This window comes from Perca fluviatilis, chromosome 9, assembly GCF_010015445.1.
Source record: "Perca fluviatilis chromosome 9, GENO_Pfluv_1.0, whole genome shotgun sequence".
Taxonomy (NCBI): Eukaryota; Metazoa; Chordata; class Actinopteri; order Perciformes; family Percidae; genus Perca; species Perca fluviatilis.
The window spans coordinates 37751450-37769115 of NC_053120.1; the positions used below are offsets into that span (position 1 = coordinate 37751450).

The 17666-nt window shown below is 43.0% G+C and overlaps 2 protein-coding genes across 2 annotated transcripts; both read right to left on the reverse strand.

The window, feature by feature from the left end:
* Positions 1-1810: 1810 nt before the first annotated feature.
* pcsk9 (proprotein convertase subtilisin/kexin type 9) lies at positions 1811-13489 on the reverse strand. Its single transcript, XM_039810170.1, has 12 exons — positions 13078-13489; positions 12516-12707; positions 10118-10250; positions 9895-10028; positions 9656-9797; positions 6665-6861; positions 6390-6573; positions 6107-6277; positions 5403-5551; positions 5150-5315; positions 2545-2714; positions 1811-2447 (listed from the first exon to the last, which is right to left on the reverse strand). Exons 1-12 carry the CDS (start codon positions 13249-13251, stop codon positions 2253-2255), a joined length of 2007 nt encoding a protein of 668 aa, XP_039666104.1. The 5' UTR covers positions 13252-13489; the 3' UTR covers positions 1811-2252.
* Positions 13490-14741: 1252 nt separating this feature from the next.
* bsnd (barttin CLCNK type accessory subunit beta) lies at positions 14742-16217 on the reverse strand. Its single transcript, XM_039810294.1, has 3 exons — positions 15778-16217; positions 15613-15680; positions 14742-15013 (listed from the first exon to the last, which is right to left on the reverse strand). Exons 1-3 carry the CDS (start codon positions 15952-15954, stop codon positions 14908-14910), a joined length of 351 nt encoding a protein of 116 aa, XP_039666228.1. The 5' UTR covers positions 15955-16217; the 3' UTR covers positions 14742-14907.
* Positions 16218-17666: the final 1449 nt, after the last annotated feature.

Below are 17666 nucleotides of genomic sequence, written 5' to 3' on the forward strand. Positions count from 1 at the left end.
CTATGATAAGTCCAAATGACTGAGAATGGGTAATCAGGTGAGCTCCACTTATTAATTCACTTATAACCCCAGCCTCATTTTAATTGGCTTATGATCCCTGCTGAGAATAATAATCCATTCACTGATAAAACAACTGCCATTTAGAGTTGTATCAATTTAGCAGTAATGGTATCGGATTTCCTGTGCCAATCAAACTTCAGTCCACTCATCAATGCACCGCAGCTGGCAGTGTGGTGCTCTCCAGACTGAAGGCTATCTGTTTGAATCAGTAACATCAATAAGGATTAAAGTCCTGTGAGTGTCTTTGGTTTAAATGGCATTCTGTTTTTCACTCCATTTTTTTAATTTAATTTACTGTCACATAAATGCAGTTGAATGCTCAGGACAGACAGATGTGTTTTTATTCAAGCATAAAGTGTCATAAAGTCAGCTATTTAACCTGTTTTGTGTCAGCCACTGTTCCAGACTAAATGCAAAAACAAAGTGAACAGAAGAAGAAGATCAGGCTGATTATCCCAGCAGTGCTGCTGCCTGGTTCTTCACCTCAGTCAGACCTGAAATCCTCTCCTCTGCCACACTCCCAAAAACGTGTGTGGGGTCTGATGGGTGTTTAAGATGTGATTTGACTGAACCGCTAACTGTCCTGTGTGTCGACTACCTTTTACACAAATTCTGACATGATAATAGGAAAATTACATGTAAATAATAAAATTAATTATGACTGAATTCCATTTAGTTGCTTCAGTTTCAGGGTCCTGGTATTGTACATACAGTATTGGCTCGCCATCATGGCTTAGTGGGATTCTTGAATGTAACGGAGCCGTTGTTAATGTTACAATCTTGAAGATCTCCGTTTTCCCAGTTCCAAAAATCCAAACAGTGGCACCGTCAGTTGGAAACAGGACCGGAAAAAGCGGTACACCGTGTCACTGCCCGATCCGGAACCCGATTTTTTTTCTACAAGTGCAAAGATGGTTGAGGTTAAGCTTTGACTTTGAATGGTGAGGGTCAGGATAGTCTCACATTGCCAGACCTTCCTCCACAGTGCTGCAGAGGAGGATCTGGCTAGTCCACACAGCATTCCGGGATGGGAGAAAAACGTTTATTGGCATTTCAATCCTCTTGGGCGGCGCTAAGCTCTGGACGGAGCCCCGGTGCCTCTGCAAAATAGCCTCGGGAAGGAACTTGTTTTGGTGGAACGTGTGTACGTTCAAAAGTAGTTTTAGTCGTGCAACAGAAAACTCAGATTGGACAGATAGTCTAGCTAGCTGTCTGGATTTACCCTGCAGAGATCTGAGAAGCAGTTAACCAGAGTCCTCACAAATCCACCGGAGGTTAGAAGGCTAACACAAAGAAAGAGGAAGGTAACGGACATCAGGCGGAACTTCTGGCAGCACCGGAACAATACCGTAAATGAAACGTCGTCGATATAGACTAGGGTCAGCATAGCCCATTGCTTGGGATAGGACCTGATCAAATTGGGTTTCCAGTACAGATCGGGTAGTGACACACAAGTGAGTAAAAGGGCGAGTCTGTTGCATTAGCCCCGCTTAGCCTCTCTGCTGGACCAGCTACTACTAAGGGATGGAAAACATGTCACTGTGCGCCGCTTGTGATTTTTCCCGGGAATGTCGCCACGGACGCCCAGTTTGTAATAATGCAAATGCAACTTTCATCAGCGGGCCATAGGATCGGTCGCCATTGGATTACCTCATTCGTCGATAGATAGTGACTTAACAGACATTTATCTAAATGAAAATCCTCAAGATGTCAACGTCTGCTGTCAAAAAGGCTGATTATTTGGATACCCTTTGGTTAGGAACTGTTTATTTACTTCATTAAGTCATTTACCCATTCCACGGGACTGCCTGAAGTCTCAAAAAACAAAATGGGCCTCGTTCTCCTTTTTTTTTAAACACAAAAATGATGTACGTTAAGGCTCTATTTATCATAATTGTTTTTTGAAAGGTAAAAAAATATTTGGTTACATTTTACAAACTATATGGTTTTAAAATAGCTAACAAGACAGAAGCCTACTAGATAAGGCAACATAAGTCTGAGAAATTAATACAAATGTGTGCTGGATCATATTTTGACCTAATCCTAAAACTGAAACACACAAACGGCATTACAGAAGTGCATACAGTCACTGATTACTGACAAAGATGACAACATTAGAGACATCTGCATTAGAGAAAAAAAAATCAAAGCTGTTTTTAAGGTGTTGGACATCAAAGTTGTGTGAGACCCGATCACTGAGTCGTAGCGGGCTGGTCCGGTGGTGGTCGGACGCGACAGCAGACAGCGATTCCGGCTGCCCCATCGGCTCCCGTGGCACTGCGGACGTGGCAACTGTTGCCCTTAGCGACTGACCACGAGATGACAGAGCCCTGAGAGATGGCGCTACAGTCTGTCAGAGTCCAGCCAGAGGGACAGGACACCTGGAGCTGCAACACAACAAGCAGCAACACAGGTAAAAGGCCTGAGGGGGAAAAGTTTAGGATGTGATCATCGAAGATGTTTCTATCTGTTGAAAATGTTTACCTGATCTTTATCAGCTGATGTGTTTTCCAACAGGTGGCACTCCAGAGATGGAGCGTGGCAGCACACGGCATGAGATGACACCCCCCCGTCTTTTACAACACAGCGCTTCCGATGCCCGTGATGGGGGCGCGAGCCAGACGAGATCTCAGCAGCGGACCGAGACGTACAGCCTAGAGAGACACAAGCCACATGCTTAAAGGTGCTCTAAGCGATGTCACACGTTTTTTTAGGCTATAACTAGGGCTATGCAATTAATCAAAATGTAATCGTTATTATGATTTCGGCTCCCACTGATCACAAAAACGGAATAATCGAGAAAAACAATTATTTAGCTCGTTACGGTTTGCAAGTAAAATCTTATTTTCTCTTGTGTTCTGAGTGAAAAAAATAAAGTTTAAATTAGGAAAAGTATTAAGGCAAATTATACAGTTGTTTTTTTACTGTTGATTTATTAAACCTTTTCCACTGTTTTTTAAGTTCAATAATTGCAACATCTTTCCAGAAATCAACGAGTAATCATGTTAAAGGTCCAGTGTGTAACGTGTTTAGTAAAATCTGTGTTGCCCGTTCACAAACTTGTCCTTTTTCATGAATATTTACCTCCACCATCAATTCCAAGTATTCCTTTTGGCTTGACATTTTACATTTGCATTCGCATGACCTGGGTTAGACGCTCCATACTCATGCGCCATCTTGAAATACGTTAGCCGGTAAGGGACATACAGGACATACTGCTCTGCCTTTAGCGTTTTCGCCGTCACATGATAACGCTGCTAATGGGTATCGTAGCTTCCCGGCCCCGGCAAGTTTGAAGAAGGAAACATCCAAATTTCAGGAACAGGAGTCTTCTTCTTCTTCGTCCAGAAAAAGAAAAAGGATATTGAAAAGAGCAAGGGACCGGCTTTTTGAAGCGTGAAGGCTACCGTAGCTGTAATACGTACTATGAATTGCGTGGTGCGAGAGAGTTGATTGCGATATATGATCTCAAAGCTAGATGGGAGAAATTCCCACACATTGGACCTTTAAATTATCGTGATTTAAATATTGAACGCAATAATCGTGATTATATTTTTTTCCATAATCGAGCAGCCCTAGCTACAACATTTTTTTTTGTCACATACAGCAAACATCTCCTCACTATCCGCGAGCTGCCTGTCGCCTGAACACACTGTAAAAAAAAATGTGGTCTCTGTAGACAGCCCAGGCTACACAAACGTGCGCGAAAGGGGGGAGGGGACGGGATGAGGAGGAGGGAGGGGCAAGCTAGCCTCCGTTTTGTTTGACAATACTTCGAACGTCAACCCAACATCGCTTAGAGCACCTTTAAATGAGCTCAGACAGCCAAAACCTTGTTTGTCCATCAGTGATTCTCAGACCAAAAACAGACACATTCACCACACAGGATTCATCTCTAAGGCAACGAATGTCAACTAAGAAACCAATCAAATGTTATGACATTTGATAACCCTGTGTTTTATACTGCCCACCTAGCTGGTATTTATGTTGGCGGGGAGTACATTTTCCTTTCAGGGTGATTGCCATGGTAACTGGCATAATTGACCAAGGTATTCTAAATGCAGCCACATCAAGAGCTTGTACTCGGTTGAAAGCATACTTCATATACAGTACAGCATCTGACTTACAAGGTCAGCAGATTTCTCTTTTAAAAGAATAGGTCAATGTTTAAAAAAAAAAAAAAAAAAAGTTTAGTCGCTTTCTTGCTAAGAATTAGATGAGAAGATTGGGTAACACTTTACTTGAAGGTACCTACATAAGAGTGACATGACACTGTCATGAACACATGACACTGTCATGACACATGAACCCTAACCCTAACTCTAACCCTAACTTGTCATGACAAAAACCGAATGACACGTAATGACGTTACGTCATAAACTTTCATGACTTGTTTATAATGTTTATGACACGTTCATGACAGTGTCATGTCACTCTTATGTAGATACCTTCAAGTAAAGTGTACCCGAAGATTGTTACCACTTTTATATTTCTCCATTAAATATGTAGCTGGAGACAGGAGACAGTTAGCTTAGCATAAAGACTGGAAACGGGGGTAAACCGCTAGGCTGTCTCTCTCCAAAGGCACCAGCATCACCAATTAATGAATTCACTGGAGTGTGATAATGACACAGTTTTGTTTGTTTCCGGTTGTTATGTTAAGCTAAGGGACTGTTTGGAAATGATTAGTGGGGGAGCTAGGGTCAGAAAAGAGGGTAGTCTGGTCTTTTTTGATGCCCCAGATGTGTTTTTATTCCATCATATTCAGGATCCAGAATAGCTCATTCCACTCCTAAAACAGAAAAGAAAATATTGTTTTATTCAAATTTTTAAGCTACAGATCAGACTTGAGTTAAAAAATGTATTACCCCAGGGAGGGTCTTGCTTTAAAAAAAAAAAAAAGAAAAGTCTAACATAAACTTCTGCCTGCTCTCCCCACGTCAATAATTTTCTCACAGTCCCTAACCATCTGCTGGCTTTAACTTCAAATGTAATGGACAGGCATCAAAGCGGTATTGATCTTCTCATTTAACAAAATAATGCTTTCAACTCCACACATCAGAACAGCAGATTGTAGCTGTGGACTTACCGGTCAGGTGGTGCTGCGGGCTCACACACTCAGCATCTCGCCCGGGCTCAGGACTAGCATGGACCTGGCACTGCAGACCCCCATACGCACAGCAACGCGCCACGGCATACACACCTTTACCCCACCGAGCGTTGTAGGCAACGCACTCCACCTGCCCGCTGTTCACCTGGAAACAGAGGGAAGGGTTTTTAAACAGTAGGCCCTTAGATTGAAGTTATTTTTTGGTGATGATGAGAGGGCGGTTTAAACTCACAGTGATGGTTTCTCCCGCGTGAACACCGTCAGGAGTGTAGCTGCTGCAGCTCATCATCTCCTCCCCCAGGCGACAGCGACTCATAGCCTTGGCAGTACTCGTGACCCCTGACCTCTCTGACCACACTGACCGACACAGAAGCTCGCCATCTGCACACCCAAATAGGCACACAGTGTGAACTACGTGTGTGTGTGTGTGTGTGTGTGTGTGTGTGTGTGTGTGTGTGTGTGTGTGTGTGTGTGTGTGTGTGTGTGTGTGTGTGTGTGTGTGTGTGTGTGTGTGTGTGTGTGTGATGCGTGCGTGTGTGTGTTCTCGTTTAACTACATTTGTGGGGTCCAAAACCGGGAATACACTATACTTGTGGGGTCCGGACAGCTTTGTGGGGCCAAAATGCTGGACCCAACAACTTTAAAGGGCTGTTTGAGGGTTAAGATTTGGTTGTAGGATTAGGGATAGAATTAGGTTATGGTTAGGGTGAGGGTAAGGGTTAAGGTTAGGCATTTAGTTGTGATGGTTAAGGTTAGGGTAAGGGGCTAGGGAATGCATGGGTTAGGGTTAGGGGTTAGGGTTAGGGTTCGGGTCCACACAAAGATAGTGAAACGCACTGTCTGTGTGTGTGTGTGTGTGTGTGTGTGTGTGTGTGTGTGTGTGAGTGTGTGAGTGAGTGAGTGAGTGAGTAAAATCTAGTCTTGTGCGTCACTAACTTGTGCTGTTGGCAGGAGGCATGGCTGCTACCAGGTTTGGAGTACTGAAACGATGTGTGTCAGACAGAGAGAGTAAGTCGATTGTGTTGCTGATGGAATAATGCAGCAGCACGTGCAGGACCCGCACCGGTGACAGGTTCTGATTGGACGACAGGATCACTGCTGCTACACCTACACACGCACAAACCAAAGTATGAAGCACTTGCGCTGCATCTACACACAGATTGCTTTTATTTTTTAGTTTAGCTCGTGTTTCGTCTTCATTTTAGGTGTGTGCGCATACCAGCAGCGTGCGCAGCAGCCTGGGAGGTTCCACTCCGGGAGGTGAAACAGGTGCTGCAGTCACTACTGGCACTAACAATGTCATCGCCGGGTGCAAACAGATCAACGCAGCGGCCAAAGTTGGTGCCACCCGCTCCCTGTGACATGAGCTGGTCCGCTGAGTTAACTGCCCCTACGGTGATGACCTGCACACACACACACACACACATAAGAAGTTGAGGTAAGGGTTGTTTGTGAATGCATCCATCAGGCTCTTTAGATAAGGTGTTATGTAACCTCAGGCTCTGAAGCAGGTGAGTAGAGACAGGCGTCGTCTCTGTAGTTCCCCGCAGCAGCGATGACAACAGCTCCGTTCGCCACCAAGTCCCGACAGGCTGCGTTTAGCGAACGGCTGAAACCACCAATGAAAGGCAGCAAAACAACCACAGCATCCACTGGACGGACAAGTAAAGTTGCTCGGATATACTCCATACCTGGGCAGGGCAGGAGAGGGATGTTCAGAAAAGATAATACACAAACGTAAACCCTCTCTGCAGCAGAAGTAGTGGCTTTTCCTTTGTCCTTTGCAAATTGTGTGCAACAGCAGCTCCATTTCCACACCTGCTTTTCGTGCATAATGACTACTGTGAATGGGTTTAGAGTGATCTGGCAGGCTTTAAAAAAAATGATGCTGCTGGGCTTAACCAGAAGAATGGGCCAGGGGGGCAACTACTGCAGCAGTGTTTCTCAAATGGAGGTACACATACCCCAAGGAGTACCTTAGATTACTGCAGGGGGTATGTGAGATATTATTGTATAGGTAAATAAAAAAGAAAATCAGTCATAACCAGTGGTGGAATGTAACGAGGTACAAATACTTCACTACTGTACTTAGGTACATTTTTCACGTATCTGTACTTTACTTAAGTAGAATCAATAGTGCATACTTTGGACTTTTACTTTGTTACATTTTGCAGCAATTATCTATACTTTCTACTCCGCTACATTTCTACAACGTTCCGTTACATTTTTGTTAAATTTTCTGATCAGTTTTACCCCCTGCCAAAAACGTCTTCCTGATCCCCGTAGCTCTCCGCGGGGTCGTGGAGCTGCCGAACCCCGCTGGCGGCGCCCTGACTGCTGCTGCTTACGGGCGGAGATGAGAGCTCAGCTGCTCGGAGGCTTTACGGATGGTTTACAGCCTGGTTGTCATTTCCTGAATGTTCATCTCGAAAAGCGACTCCGTAAAGAGAGGGTGGTTCATTACATGGAGGACAGACCAGAGTTTAGTTTTTTGTTTATTTTTCATATATAGATATAGATATAGATAGATAGACATTAATAGAATAAATCGTTATGCATGCAAGTACTTTTACTTTTAATACTTAAAGTACATTTAAAATCAGGTACTTTATATGTCTCTGGTTATTTGTACTTAAGTAGTGAGATTCACCACTGGTTACTTGATTTTCAGTCACAGGAACAGTTAAGGTTTGTATATTTCTGTGGAACAAACTAAAATGAAAAAAGAAAACCATATATCTGTGATTTTTAGTTGTGGTTTTAAACAAAAATAAATCAACTTAGAAGGATAGGTTATATTGAATTATCTTTATATAGAGCCATACTGTTTATTGTTGAAAAGTATTTTAAGTTCTCTGAACTTGCCATACCTGCAGTCTACAGCCATGTTAACAGCTCGGTGAGGCTGTACTTATGCACAGCCATGATTTGAGCTAAATGCTAATATGCTCACAATGACAATGGTATCATGCTGATGTTAAGCAAGTATAATGTTTACTATGTTCACCATCCTAGTTTAGCGTGTTAGCTCGCTAACATTTGCTAATTAGCACAGAGTACACAAAGTACAGGCTGATGGGGATGTTATTAGTTTTCAAGTATTTGCTCATAAACCAGAAGTCAGATGATTACCAAAATCAATAGGATTCATCCTCTGGGGAGCATACATGTCTGTAATAAAAAAATAATTCAAGGCAATCCATATGATCGTTATCTCAGTCTGTACCGAAGCAGTGGACCGAGCGTCCAACAGACAGACCGACATTGCCATCTGTAGAAAAAACAAGGCACCTTGGGCAGGTTGCTTGTCCATCACAGGACCACCACATCGACAAACCATTTCACACTCGCAACATCCAGGCAGTTCAGAGATTCCACCTTATTGGACCTGCATGTCTTCAGACTGTGGGAGGAAATCTAAGCATAAACCCAGCATGGGGAAAAAAAGCAAAACACAAAAATGGGACACCGGAACAAAAATATTATAATCGTGTAAAATGTTTTGAATTAAGCCTGTAGGGGGCTCTTTGCTGTTCCGTAGGCTGTCTATCCCCCACAACCTTTCCTCTCCTGATATAATTCTGCGAATCACAGTTTCCTGATAAGAAATGTCACTATGTTGCCGGTAGAACTTATCTGGCGATCATCAGACAGACAGAATTCAAGAGAAACTGTGGAAGAAAATAAATTATGTCTATGTGCCTGTGTAGCCAAATGAGGACAGATTATATCAGTAGATTCAGCTTTTAGACCATGATTATGACTAGCCTCATTTCCTACAAATGACTGATTTCCTTAGCCAGGAGTGCTAGAATATTATTTTTCTTTCTTTCATAGCATAACAATGGCACCATAATGAGAAACTTGGTAAAGAGACGCAAATGCATTCATCTTATCTATGCACTTTCTTTCCTGTAAATCGGTCCCTCTGTCTCGGCCGTGTAATTAAGTGAGACTGCGGGTTCATGAGCTATGAATGTTTCATTACTTTTGAATAGGCCAAGATGTGCTGATATGGGTGAGAATGAGATACCAATATGTCCACAAACATAATTCCTAAAATAATTATACTACAATAATGGATGACTTTGGTGATTGATTCTTTTAGTTTTTTCAGTTACAAGTTGTTTGTTTAGTAAATCAGACACAAATGGTGCAACACTGTGTAACGTACCTCTTTTATAGGGTTTTTTTCTACCAAAAATGTTTTGTCCTGGTACTTGGCTAAAAAATATATTTCAAAGAGGGTACATTATTGAGATTAAGAAACGCAGCTCTAGGGTTAGTGGAGAAAACATGATGCCGGGCCGTATAAACTGTCCTACATGCTAGAAAACTTTCTGCGCGCCACATGCAGCTGGTGTCCTTTTGAATTTTTCCGCCCCTGCCCCTCAGACGGTCCACTACTGCAGTGGACAATGTTGGGTGGCATTGGTCATGATAATACATAATCTCCATAGTACAACAGATCAGTGAGAGTCCTACCCGCCAGAGCTCCTGACACGGTCCCTTTCCCCTGACAGTTGAGCACACGGACCAAGTTTACAGCGGCGCCTCGAGCAACACCAGAATCCGACCCACTCACAACCCCCGCCATGTGTGTGCCATGACTGTCACACTGACTGGCCTGTAGGTGAGAGGGTTGGACATACAAGTGAACCTGAAAGCTTTTTTTATTAAGCTGCAATGACACCTAATGCAAGTATTTCTTTGGTGTGTCTAACCTGTCTGTGAACTCTGACTCCATCCTCCTCAGGGACGTTGTTGAAGTCTGTGATGAGCACTCGTCCTTCAACCTCTCTGTGAGAACTCTGAACACTGCCATCCATCAGATACACCTCCGCCATCCCTCCATCGTCTGCAGAAGACAGAAGGTGTGTGGATTTGAGCTGTGATTACTTCAGGTGTGCGTTTGTGTGTAAAAGACGGACACAGTGGCTGACTCACTGGGTGGCCTGTATGTTCCGTTTTCAGAGGTCCCACCATGAGGCTGCAGTAACCTTTGGAGGTTCCAGGGGGCACTCTGAGCAAAGACGGACGAGTCCTCCTCTATGTAGTGGACCTGAGGGAGCTTCACCGCCTGGCAGGTACATGATCAAATTTCAGTTGTGGTTCTAACCATAGATAGTAAAAGAAATGGACACAGCAACACCATAGACTTCGACGGAGACCAGTGAAGTCAATTAGAAGCACTTTTCCGGTGACGGCTGACTGCTGCGCAGCCTCAAACTGAGCTTGACGACGTAGATGTGACGTGAGCAAGCTGTGTGAAAGTTGTAAGTCTTCTGGTAGCTGTGCCAAGAGAAATCTGAATCATTCCCAATCTTACAGAGACGGAGAGCGTGAGTAGGAGCTGTCCATTAGCGTAGGAGCAGGAGCAAAACGTTGCTGAAATATTTTGTTCCGATGCTTTCATGGACTCTCTATGGGCTTCTCCCTCGACTGTATGCCTCCACGTCCCCCCCGATTGCCTGCGAGCTTCTCTTGACTATACAGTAATTTCTCTACTGTGCGACAGAAAGTCGCGTGGTCATGACACAATCGTTAGCCTATTTTTACAAAAACGGCTGCTATGGGGCCATAACATGAGATACAAGGTAATGGAGCCTTTTATACATTGTTGCGTTCCTTTAGAAATAAACAATGGACAAATAGAGTCTTTAAACGCTTCAGATGTAAAGTTATTTGCGGTCAAAGTGACGCCAAAATGAATGGGAGTCAATGGAATGCTAGCGGAAGGTGATGGCTTGTTAGCCTCAGAATCTCCCCATAGCAGGTACGCTTTCCGGATGCTCTCTTACCCTCTTAGTTCTAAAGCAAAAAGTAAAAGTCTGCACAGGAAGTTGATGAGGATTGAAGCTGCCCATCCACTACTCGAACTTTTTTATGTTTGTATTTTTTTGATTTCAATCACAATGGATGTAACTAGGACAGGGATCAAAGTGGAGTAAGGTTCTATGGTGTGATGAACATTTTTTTAAACTTGTCATATTCCTTATACTGACTGTGGACCATGATGTATTAATCAACGATGTGAAAAGCTGGATTGGCATCAGTGATGTGACTCAAATTGGCTTGATTTTGTCCAGCAGGTTCTTCTCTTTTGTGGTTGAAGATGCCTCTTCCTCTCGTGACCCTATTTTTTGAGGGGTCCTCCCAGGGTCTATCCTGGGTGCCCTATTATTCTTCATCTACATGCTACCCTTGAGGCATATAACCCGCGGACATAATATAGACATCTACTGTTATCCAGATTACATCAACTACAACATGCAACTGTATGTTCTGATAAAGCTTGGTCCTACTGACGTCTTTCAGGTTGTCCAAAAATGTCCAACAGTTGAATGACGCAAACTTAAGAAATCATCAACTGCCTCATAGATCCTCATAATTGATCTTTTAAAATTTTGATTTAAAAAAAATGGTACTTTCTGTGTTTCCTGTTTTACTTGCCATGTATTTAAATAGAATATGATATAATATAATAACAGCATAAGTAATGCAATTTTTTACATTTCTATTTATACTCAATTTAGTGTATGTTTGATTCGCATTGACATTGTTGTTGATTAATGTCAAATAAGCCTCATTACATCCACTGTGATTCAAAGAGGTACAACAATACAACTTCCAAATACTTTTATTTATTTATTTTTAAGATTATTTTTTGGGCTTTTCTGCCTTTAATTTTTGACAGGACAGCGTAGGTGAGAAAAGGGGGGAAACATGCAGGAAATTGTCACAGGTCGGATTCGAACCCTGGACCTCTGCATCGAGGCATAAACATCTCAGTATATGTACGCCTGCTCTACCCACTGACCCAACCCGGCCACAACTTCCAAATATTTAGTGTGTATTTTAGAAAGAGACAAATAAATACATTAATGTTAATATAAGTTAATAGACTTGTTCTGTTTTCCTCACATTGGTCACCTACAAGAAGTTGAAACCACACTCTTATTCAGTGGTGTAGTCATATGCAGTATACCCACTAAGAAAGCTCCAGGATTTCCATATACCCACTTAAAAATGCCCAATGACACGCAACAACATACTTTCCATTAGTTTTGATATATTTTGAATTGTCACCTGTGTTTTACTTTCTTCACATAGGCTAAATAAAGGTATTTCCACCATAAATTGGTGCATATAAGTGTATCCGAATAGAGGAAATTAAGTCGTTGATGCTCAAAACTTCCCTGGGGGAGGACTCCCAGGACCCCCTCCCCTCCCGAAAAGGCAGATTCTGGCCATATACACAGTCCAGTATACCCACTACAATGCATTAGACTACACCACTGCTTTTATTCACCAACACCATGTTAGTTTGTTAGTTGGCTGTTACCAGGTGAAGGACGTCACTGCTCATCTTGACCAGGAAGCCGTGCATAGCTCCAGAGTATGTCTGCAGGATCTCCAACAGGTAACCTCTCCTGGCTGCTTTGGCTCTCAGTCTCCTGATGGTCCTTTGCACGTGAGAGTCGTGCGTCCCCTGACGCAGCACGACCAGGTACTGACCGGGTATGCGCCACGCTGCCTGGAGCACAGCGCAGGGAACATAAGAGGACAGGTGCTCTGTTCCAATGCACGTACAGGAGAAACGAGGCATTTTTTTTTTTTTTTATGTCACTCAATACTTTGATATAGATTGTAAATCACATTTATTTTCTTCGCTTTAGCTGGGTCAACCAATCAGCAAATATTGCCTCGTGGATTATTTGACCCAATACCTTAAAAGGCTGAAAAGCATCGAGATAAATACATATAATAGCCTATATCATAAAATAAAATATATCTCCGCATAATAATGAGATAAGGGCTTCAAACTTGTCAGGTAACCTCACAGGCTGTGTGCTGTTGGCAGTGTGGAGAAGACGCGCTTCAATGCCCCTGACACTGATTATTACCTTGTTGCACTTAAGGAACTCAGCAGCGGGTTCGGCTCCGGTTTCAGGTTGAGTCCCGTCCTCGCGGATCAGATCCAGGATCATCTCGTCGTCCTCGGGGTAGTCCTGCGCGCTCGTGGTAGATGCCCACAAGCAGCACAGCGCCCAGCCAACCCAAGCTGAGGTGAGATGCATCTCTTCAAAACCGCTCGGATTGTTTCCAGTCAAATTATCAGGATGACTATTAAATTACACAAATCCACTAATGAGAGTTATGATTCCAGTCTGAGTTCTCCAGATGTTTTTAGTGCATCCGACAGCCGCGCGTCCTCGCAGTCAGATAACACCTCCAACCATCTATTCTGATTTGGTGGAAAAAAAAAAATAGAAGAAAAAAAAAATTCGAACAATTGATTCTTATAATTTAAGGCGGGGACTGCTGACGTCTCCGGGGCTCACGCCACCGCTTTTGTATCGAATGATTGTCCTCCGTTAAAAACACCTCTTACTGTGGAGGAGTCATGTTTCATACACCCCCTGAACCACACTGTAATAATATGAACTATGTGAGTTATGCATGCAAGTGCAAGTACTTGTTTATGAACTGCTTTTTGCGTGATTGTGTGCCTAGAGGCTAACCATGGTGAGCTCAATCTCTCATTTATTATTATTATTATTATTATTATTATTATTATTATTATTATTATTATTATTATTATTATTATTTTTAATGTAGCCTATGCCTTTGCAATGCACATCTGTTTAAACTTTGTGCTAAGATGCCAAAACTCCTAAATCTCAATAAAACATTCTCTTTGTATCTCTCTGTGTCTCACTTCAAACTATTATCCATATGCAGTAGCTTACTACTCAGCCTATCTAACCAGTTCCAGAATGTCTTGTAGCTCTTTAGGGGCTTTGACTGAGAAAATAACCCTGATGATGTCATCAGAGTTATCATGGATTGGGCTAACATGTCTCTCACACCAAAAGTGCACATTTGATACTGCATAGGGCAAGGACATTATTTCCAATGGAGAGAGCAGCTGGGTTAGCCGTAGTGGCACACACTATGATTTTCTGCAGCAAAAGTTTAACTTAATTGAACTTTGACTCCAAATATGTGAACACTACGGCGCACATCTGGCATTCCAGCAGCGGCAGGACGCAGAAGTTCTGACTGCAACAGTTTCACTGTAGGAGAATGAAGTTAATATGGTGCATCCAGTGAATTCCAGTTATGTAGCTCCAACTGGAGAGACAAACGTTGAAAAGAAGCTAATAAACACAACAACGGCATATTATCACAATAAAAAGTTTTCATGAAAAATGTGTGAGGGCGTAATGGAAGACATCATCGAGTTGCATTACAGGAATTGTAGGATTCAGCATTTTGGGACCCGTGCTTCATACTAGAGATTAAAAGTTAGGATTTCTGTTGCACTGATTTTGACCACTGTCTCTTGCAAGACCCCCAACAATTTTAAGAGACACCAATTTAATTACTTTATTGGGACAAAAATTGAGTCTTCATGGAATCAATGTAGGTCAATGCAGTGTCACTCACTGTCCCCCAAGTGTACTAAACACACAGCGTCTCTCTCTGTGATATGGTAAATAGTGCCACCTTCTGGAATACACATGCAATACATATTCAACTTTAATAACTTCACACTGACATCAAGTTATACAGTTGATACATAACCAGTAACTTTTATTAGCTGTAAAAACACACAAAAAAACCAAATGCACAAACTGTATTCAACCGTTAAAGGTCATACAAATGCACCAGAGGATCTCTTCACTGTCCTGAGTGCAGTGTGCTGGAGGGTTTTTTGAGGAGTCCCTCCCTCAGACCAGGTGCAATGCAGGGCAGCTATGGCTCTTTAGGGCTTCGGGAAGAAGTCTGCTGCTACTTGACTTTTGGCCACAGAAACCTGGCAGAGCCTCAGCAAGCCTACAATTAAATCAAAAGGGGGGGAGGAGCAGGAGAGACAGAAATAGAAGTCTGGTTCTAGTGTTTTGTCCTCATTTTCTTACTTAAAAAAAAGAATATCTAAGGGAAGGTTTTGCTGAGCATGCATGTCCTTATTTGGCAGCTGAGGAACATTACTGGAGGGGAGGGGGGGGAGTATTACTCATATGTTTTCAACTAATCTTCCCTTTTTAGTCACAACCTTCAAGCCACCATGTCTCCTTTTTCCTCTATTGCACATTGCCTGTCCTGGCCACTCTTCTGTCATTCCCTCCTCTGCTGCCATAGCTACTCCATTACATCACCATTCATTTTCCAATTAAGATAATAACATTAGTATCTATAGATTAGTGCAGATCTTTCCCCCCCGCAGACACATTACACTGCTGGTGTCGCCATGTTCGCCCACTAGATGATGGTCACTTAGCATCCTGATACACAGACCAACCACAGACAATCATTAAGGCCTGAATGAACACTATTAGGACAGTGTGCATGTGTGTGTGTGTGTGTGTGTGTGTGTGTGTGTGTGTGTGTGTGTGTGTGTGTGTGTGTGTGTGTGTGTGTGAGAGAGACAGTACCTGGCTCCAGCTGCAGTACACACCACATCCTGAAGACATTTCTCCTGAATCTCATCAGCCAAAATGACCTAACAAACAGACACTCTCCATTACCAAATCGATTTCGAAGTGACAGCAATCACAAGTTATTTCCCGTGTTTTTCCCCCCCAAAAAAAACTATCTACCTTGGGATAGCACTGGCAGAGGCTCCATACTGTCCCGATACACACCATGGCGATGCCCAGAGTGCACATTGCAACATAGATGTGCGGTTGCTCCTGAGTCATGATGAAGAGGCCTACTGCCGACACACACAGCCCCGCCGCTATCAGCCCGTATCGATATGGTTTCCCCTCAACCATCGCTACAACCACTGCTGGCTAATGGAGCTCTTATTTGTGTAAACTTGAAACTCAAGCGAAGTAAAGTCCTAAAGTGTGAGAGGGTTTGGTCTTGTTCTGTGTCCGAGCTTGAAGGTGAGGGTGGAGAAAGCTAGGTTAGGGTTCCACTCTGCTGGTTATTACAGCCTGCAGACAGCCTGGTCAGGTATACAATTGCAGGTGTGTGTGTGTGTGTGTGTGTGTGTGTGTGTGTGTGTGTGTGTGTGTGTGTGTGTGTGTGTGTGTGTGTGTGTGTGTGTGTGTGTGTGTGTGTGTGTGTGTGTGTGTGTGTGTGTGTGTGTGTGTGTGTGTGTGTGTGTGTGTGTGTGTGTGTGTGTGTGTGTGTGTGTACCTGATAGGTCACCTTGCCTCAAGTGGCTGGCAACTGAGCTTTTGAACACTATTAAGCTGAGTGATATATGTTTGCTTGGTTTTGGATATGATTTTAAATAAGTTGTCATTCCTCTTTTCTGTCAGTGGTTTTCCCTCTTTAAAAAAATCCATTATTTGTAAGTGCGCCTCCCACCCCCAGTAGCTGTTCATTAACGCAAGTTTATAGTAACATCACAACATAGAAATAATACTGGACATTCTGGAAACAGAGGATACAAAACTGAACTGTTGACATTCTGATGTCACTGGTTAAGGCACTTTGCATTGTAATAAGCTGTCAATGATCCTTGAGCAAAGTTATGACAGGAGAGTGCAGATACAAAGAGGAGCTGTGAGAAAAGTTCTTATCGTGTTTGAAGAAGAGTGCTGTGCAGACACAGTAGTAGGTCACATACAATTCAAGCAGGCCAATAAAATATCCTAATTGTTGACGTGAAACCCTTAAAGGAATATTTCACCGCTGGAAAGCTGAATATATCTTGAAATGTGAAAAGAAAATTGAAATTGGTGCCTTCTAGGCCGAGAAAAGCCAGAAAATGTGTTTTTGGCTTATATGGATGAAAGACACCAAATCCCAGAATGCACCTGCTTCGCTGCTTTATGAGTCCACTCCCAAGCCACGCCTACCGCTTGACAGGCATTCAACTCAACTCAAGCGTGTTTTATTGTCATTTCAACCATATACACGAAACAACGTTTCACCGTGACTGAAGTGGTGTTACACGTTTAAAATATATAAAAACGTCATTATATAAAAACGACATACGAAACAAGCTACATTTAGTGCACACGCATTATATGCTCTGTGAAGTTCAGCTAACACATACTAGCATTAGCGCTTGGTGGGCTGTAAACACCGAGAATAACACAGCCGTGAATTAGCGTGCAATGTAGAATGGTCGGCATTTAACAGTCACAAACTCCACCAGCAGTTAGCAGTTAAATGGATACAAATCACCACATTTCTGCACCACTCGGTGTTAACACAGCCCACCTCTTTTACCTGGCGACAGAGCATCTCTAGTTCGGAGGGCTAGCAGGCCTGGTAGCTGGTAAGTCCAGTACACTATTCAGGCATGTTTCCACAACAACAAAAACACAGCGTTAGGAGTTTCGTTGAAGTTTGATGTAGTCCAATTTGTTGTCTAATGAGAGGACACTTGCAAGCAGGATCCGTAAAGTTCAGCTAACGCATACTAGCATTGGTGTAGCTAAACACAGAGTATAAACACAGCCGTGAATTAGCGTGGAATGTCGAATGGTCGGCATTACAGTCACAAGCTCCACCAGCAGTTAGCAGT

Excerpts from the sequence above, each read along its gene's own strand:
- pcsk9 (XM_039810170.1), bottom strand. The coding sequence starts at position 13,251 with ATGCATCTCACCTCAGCTTGGGTTGGCTGGGCGCTGTGCTGCTTGTGG. Across the intron at positions 10,029-10,117 it reads CGGAACATACAGGCCACCCA|ACGATGGAGGGATGGCGGAG; the intron begins GTGAGTCAGCCA and ends TGTCTTCTGCAG. Across the intron at positions 2,715-5,149 it reads CCCGCAGCACCACCTGACCG|GCTGTACGTCTCGGTCCGCT; the intron begins GTAAGTCCACAG and ends GTGTCTCTCTAG.
- bsnd (XM_039810294.1), bottom strand. The coding sequence starts at position 15,954 with ATGGTTGAGGGGAAACCATATCGATACGGGCTGATAGCGGCGGGGCTG. Across the intron at positions 15,681-15,777 it reads TCTGCCAGTGCTATCCCAAG|GTCATTTTGGCTGATGAGAT; the intron begins GTAGATAGTTTT and ends TCTGTTTGTTAG. Across the intron at positions 15,014-15,612 it reads TGTACTGCAGCTGGAGCCAG|GCTTGCTGAGGCTCTGCCAG; the intron begins GTACTGTCTCTC and ends ATTTAATTGTAG.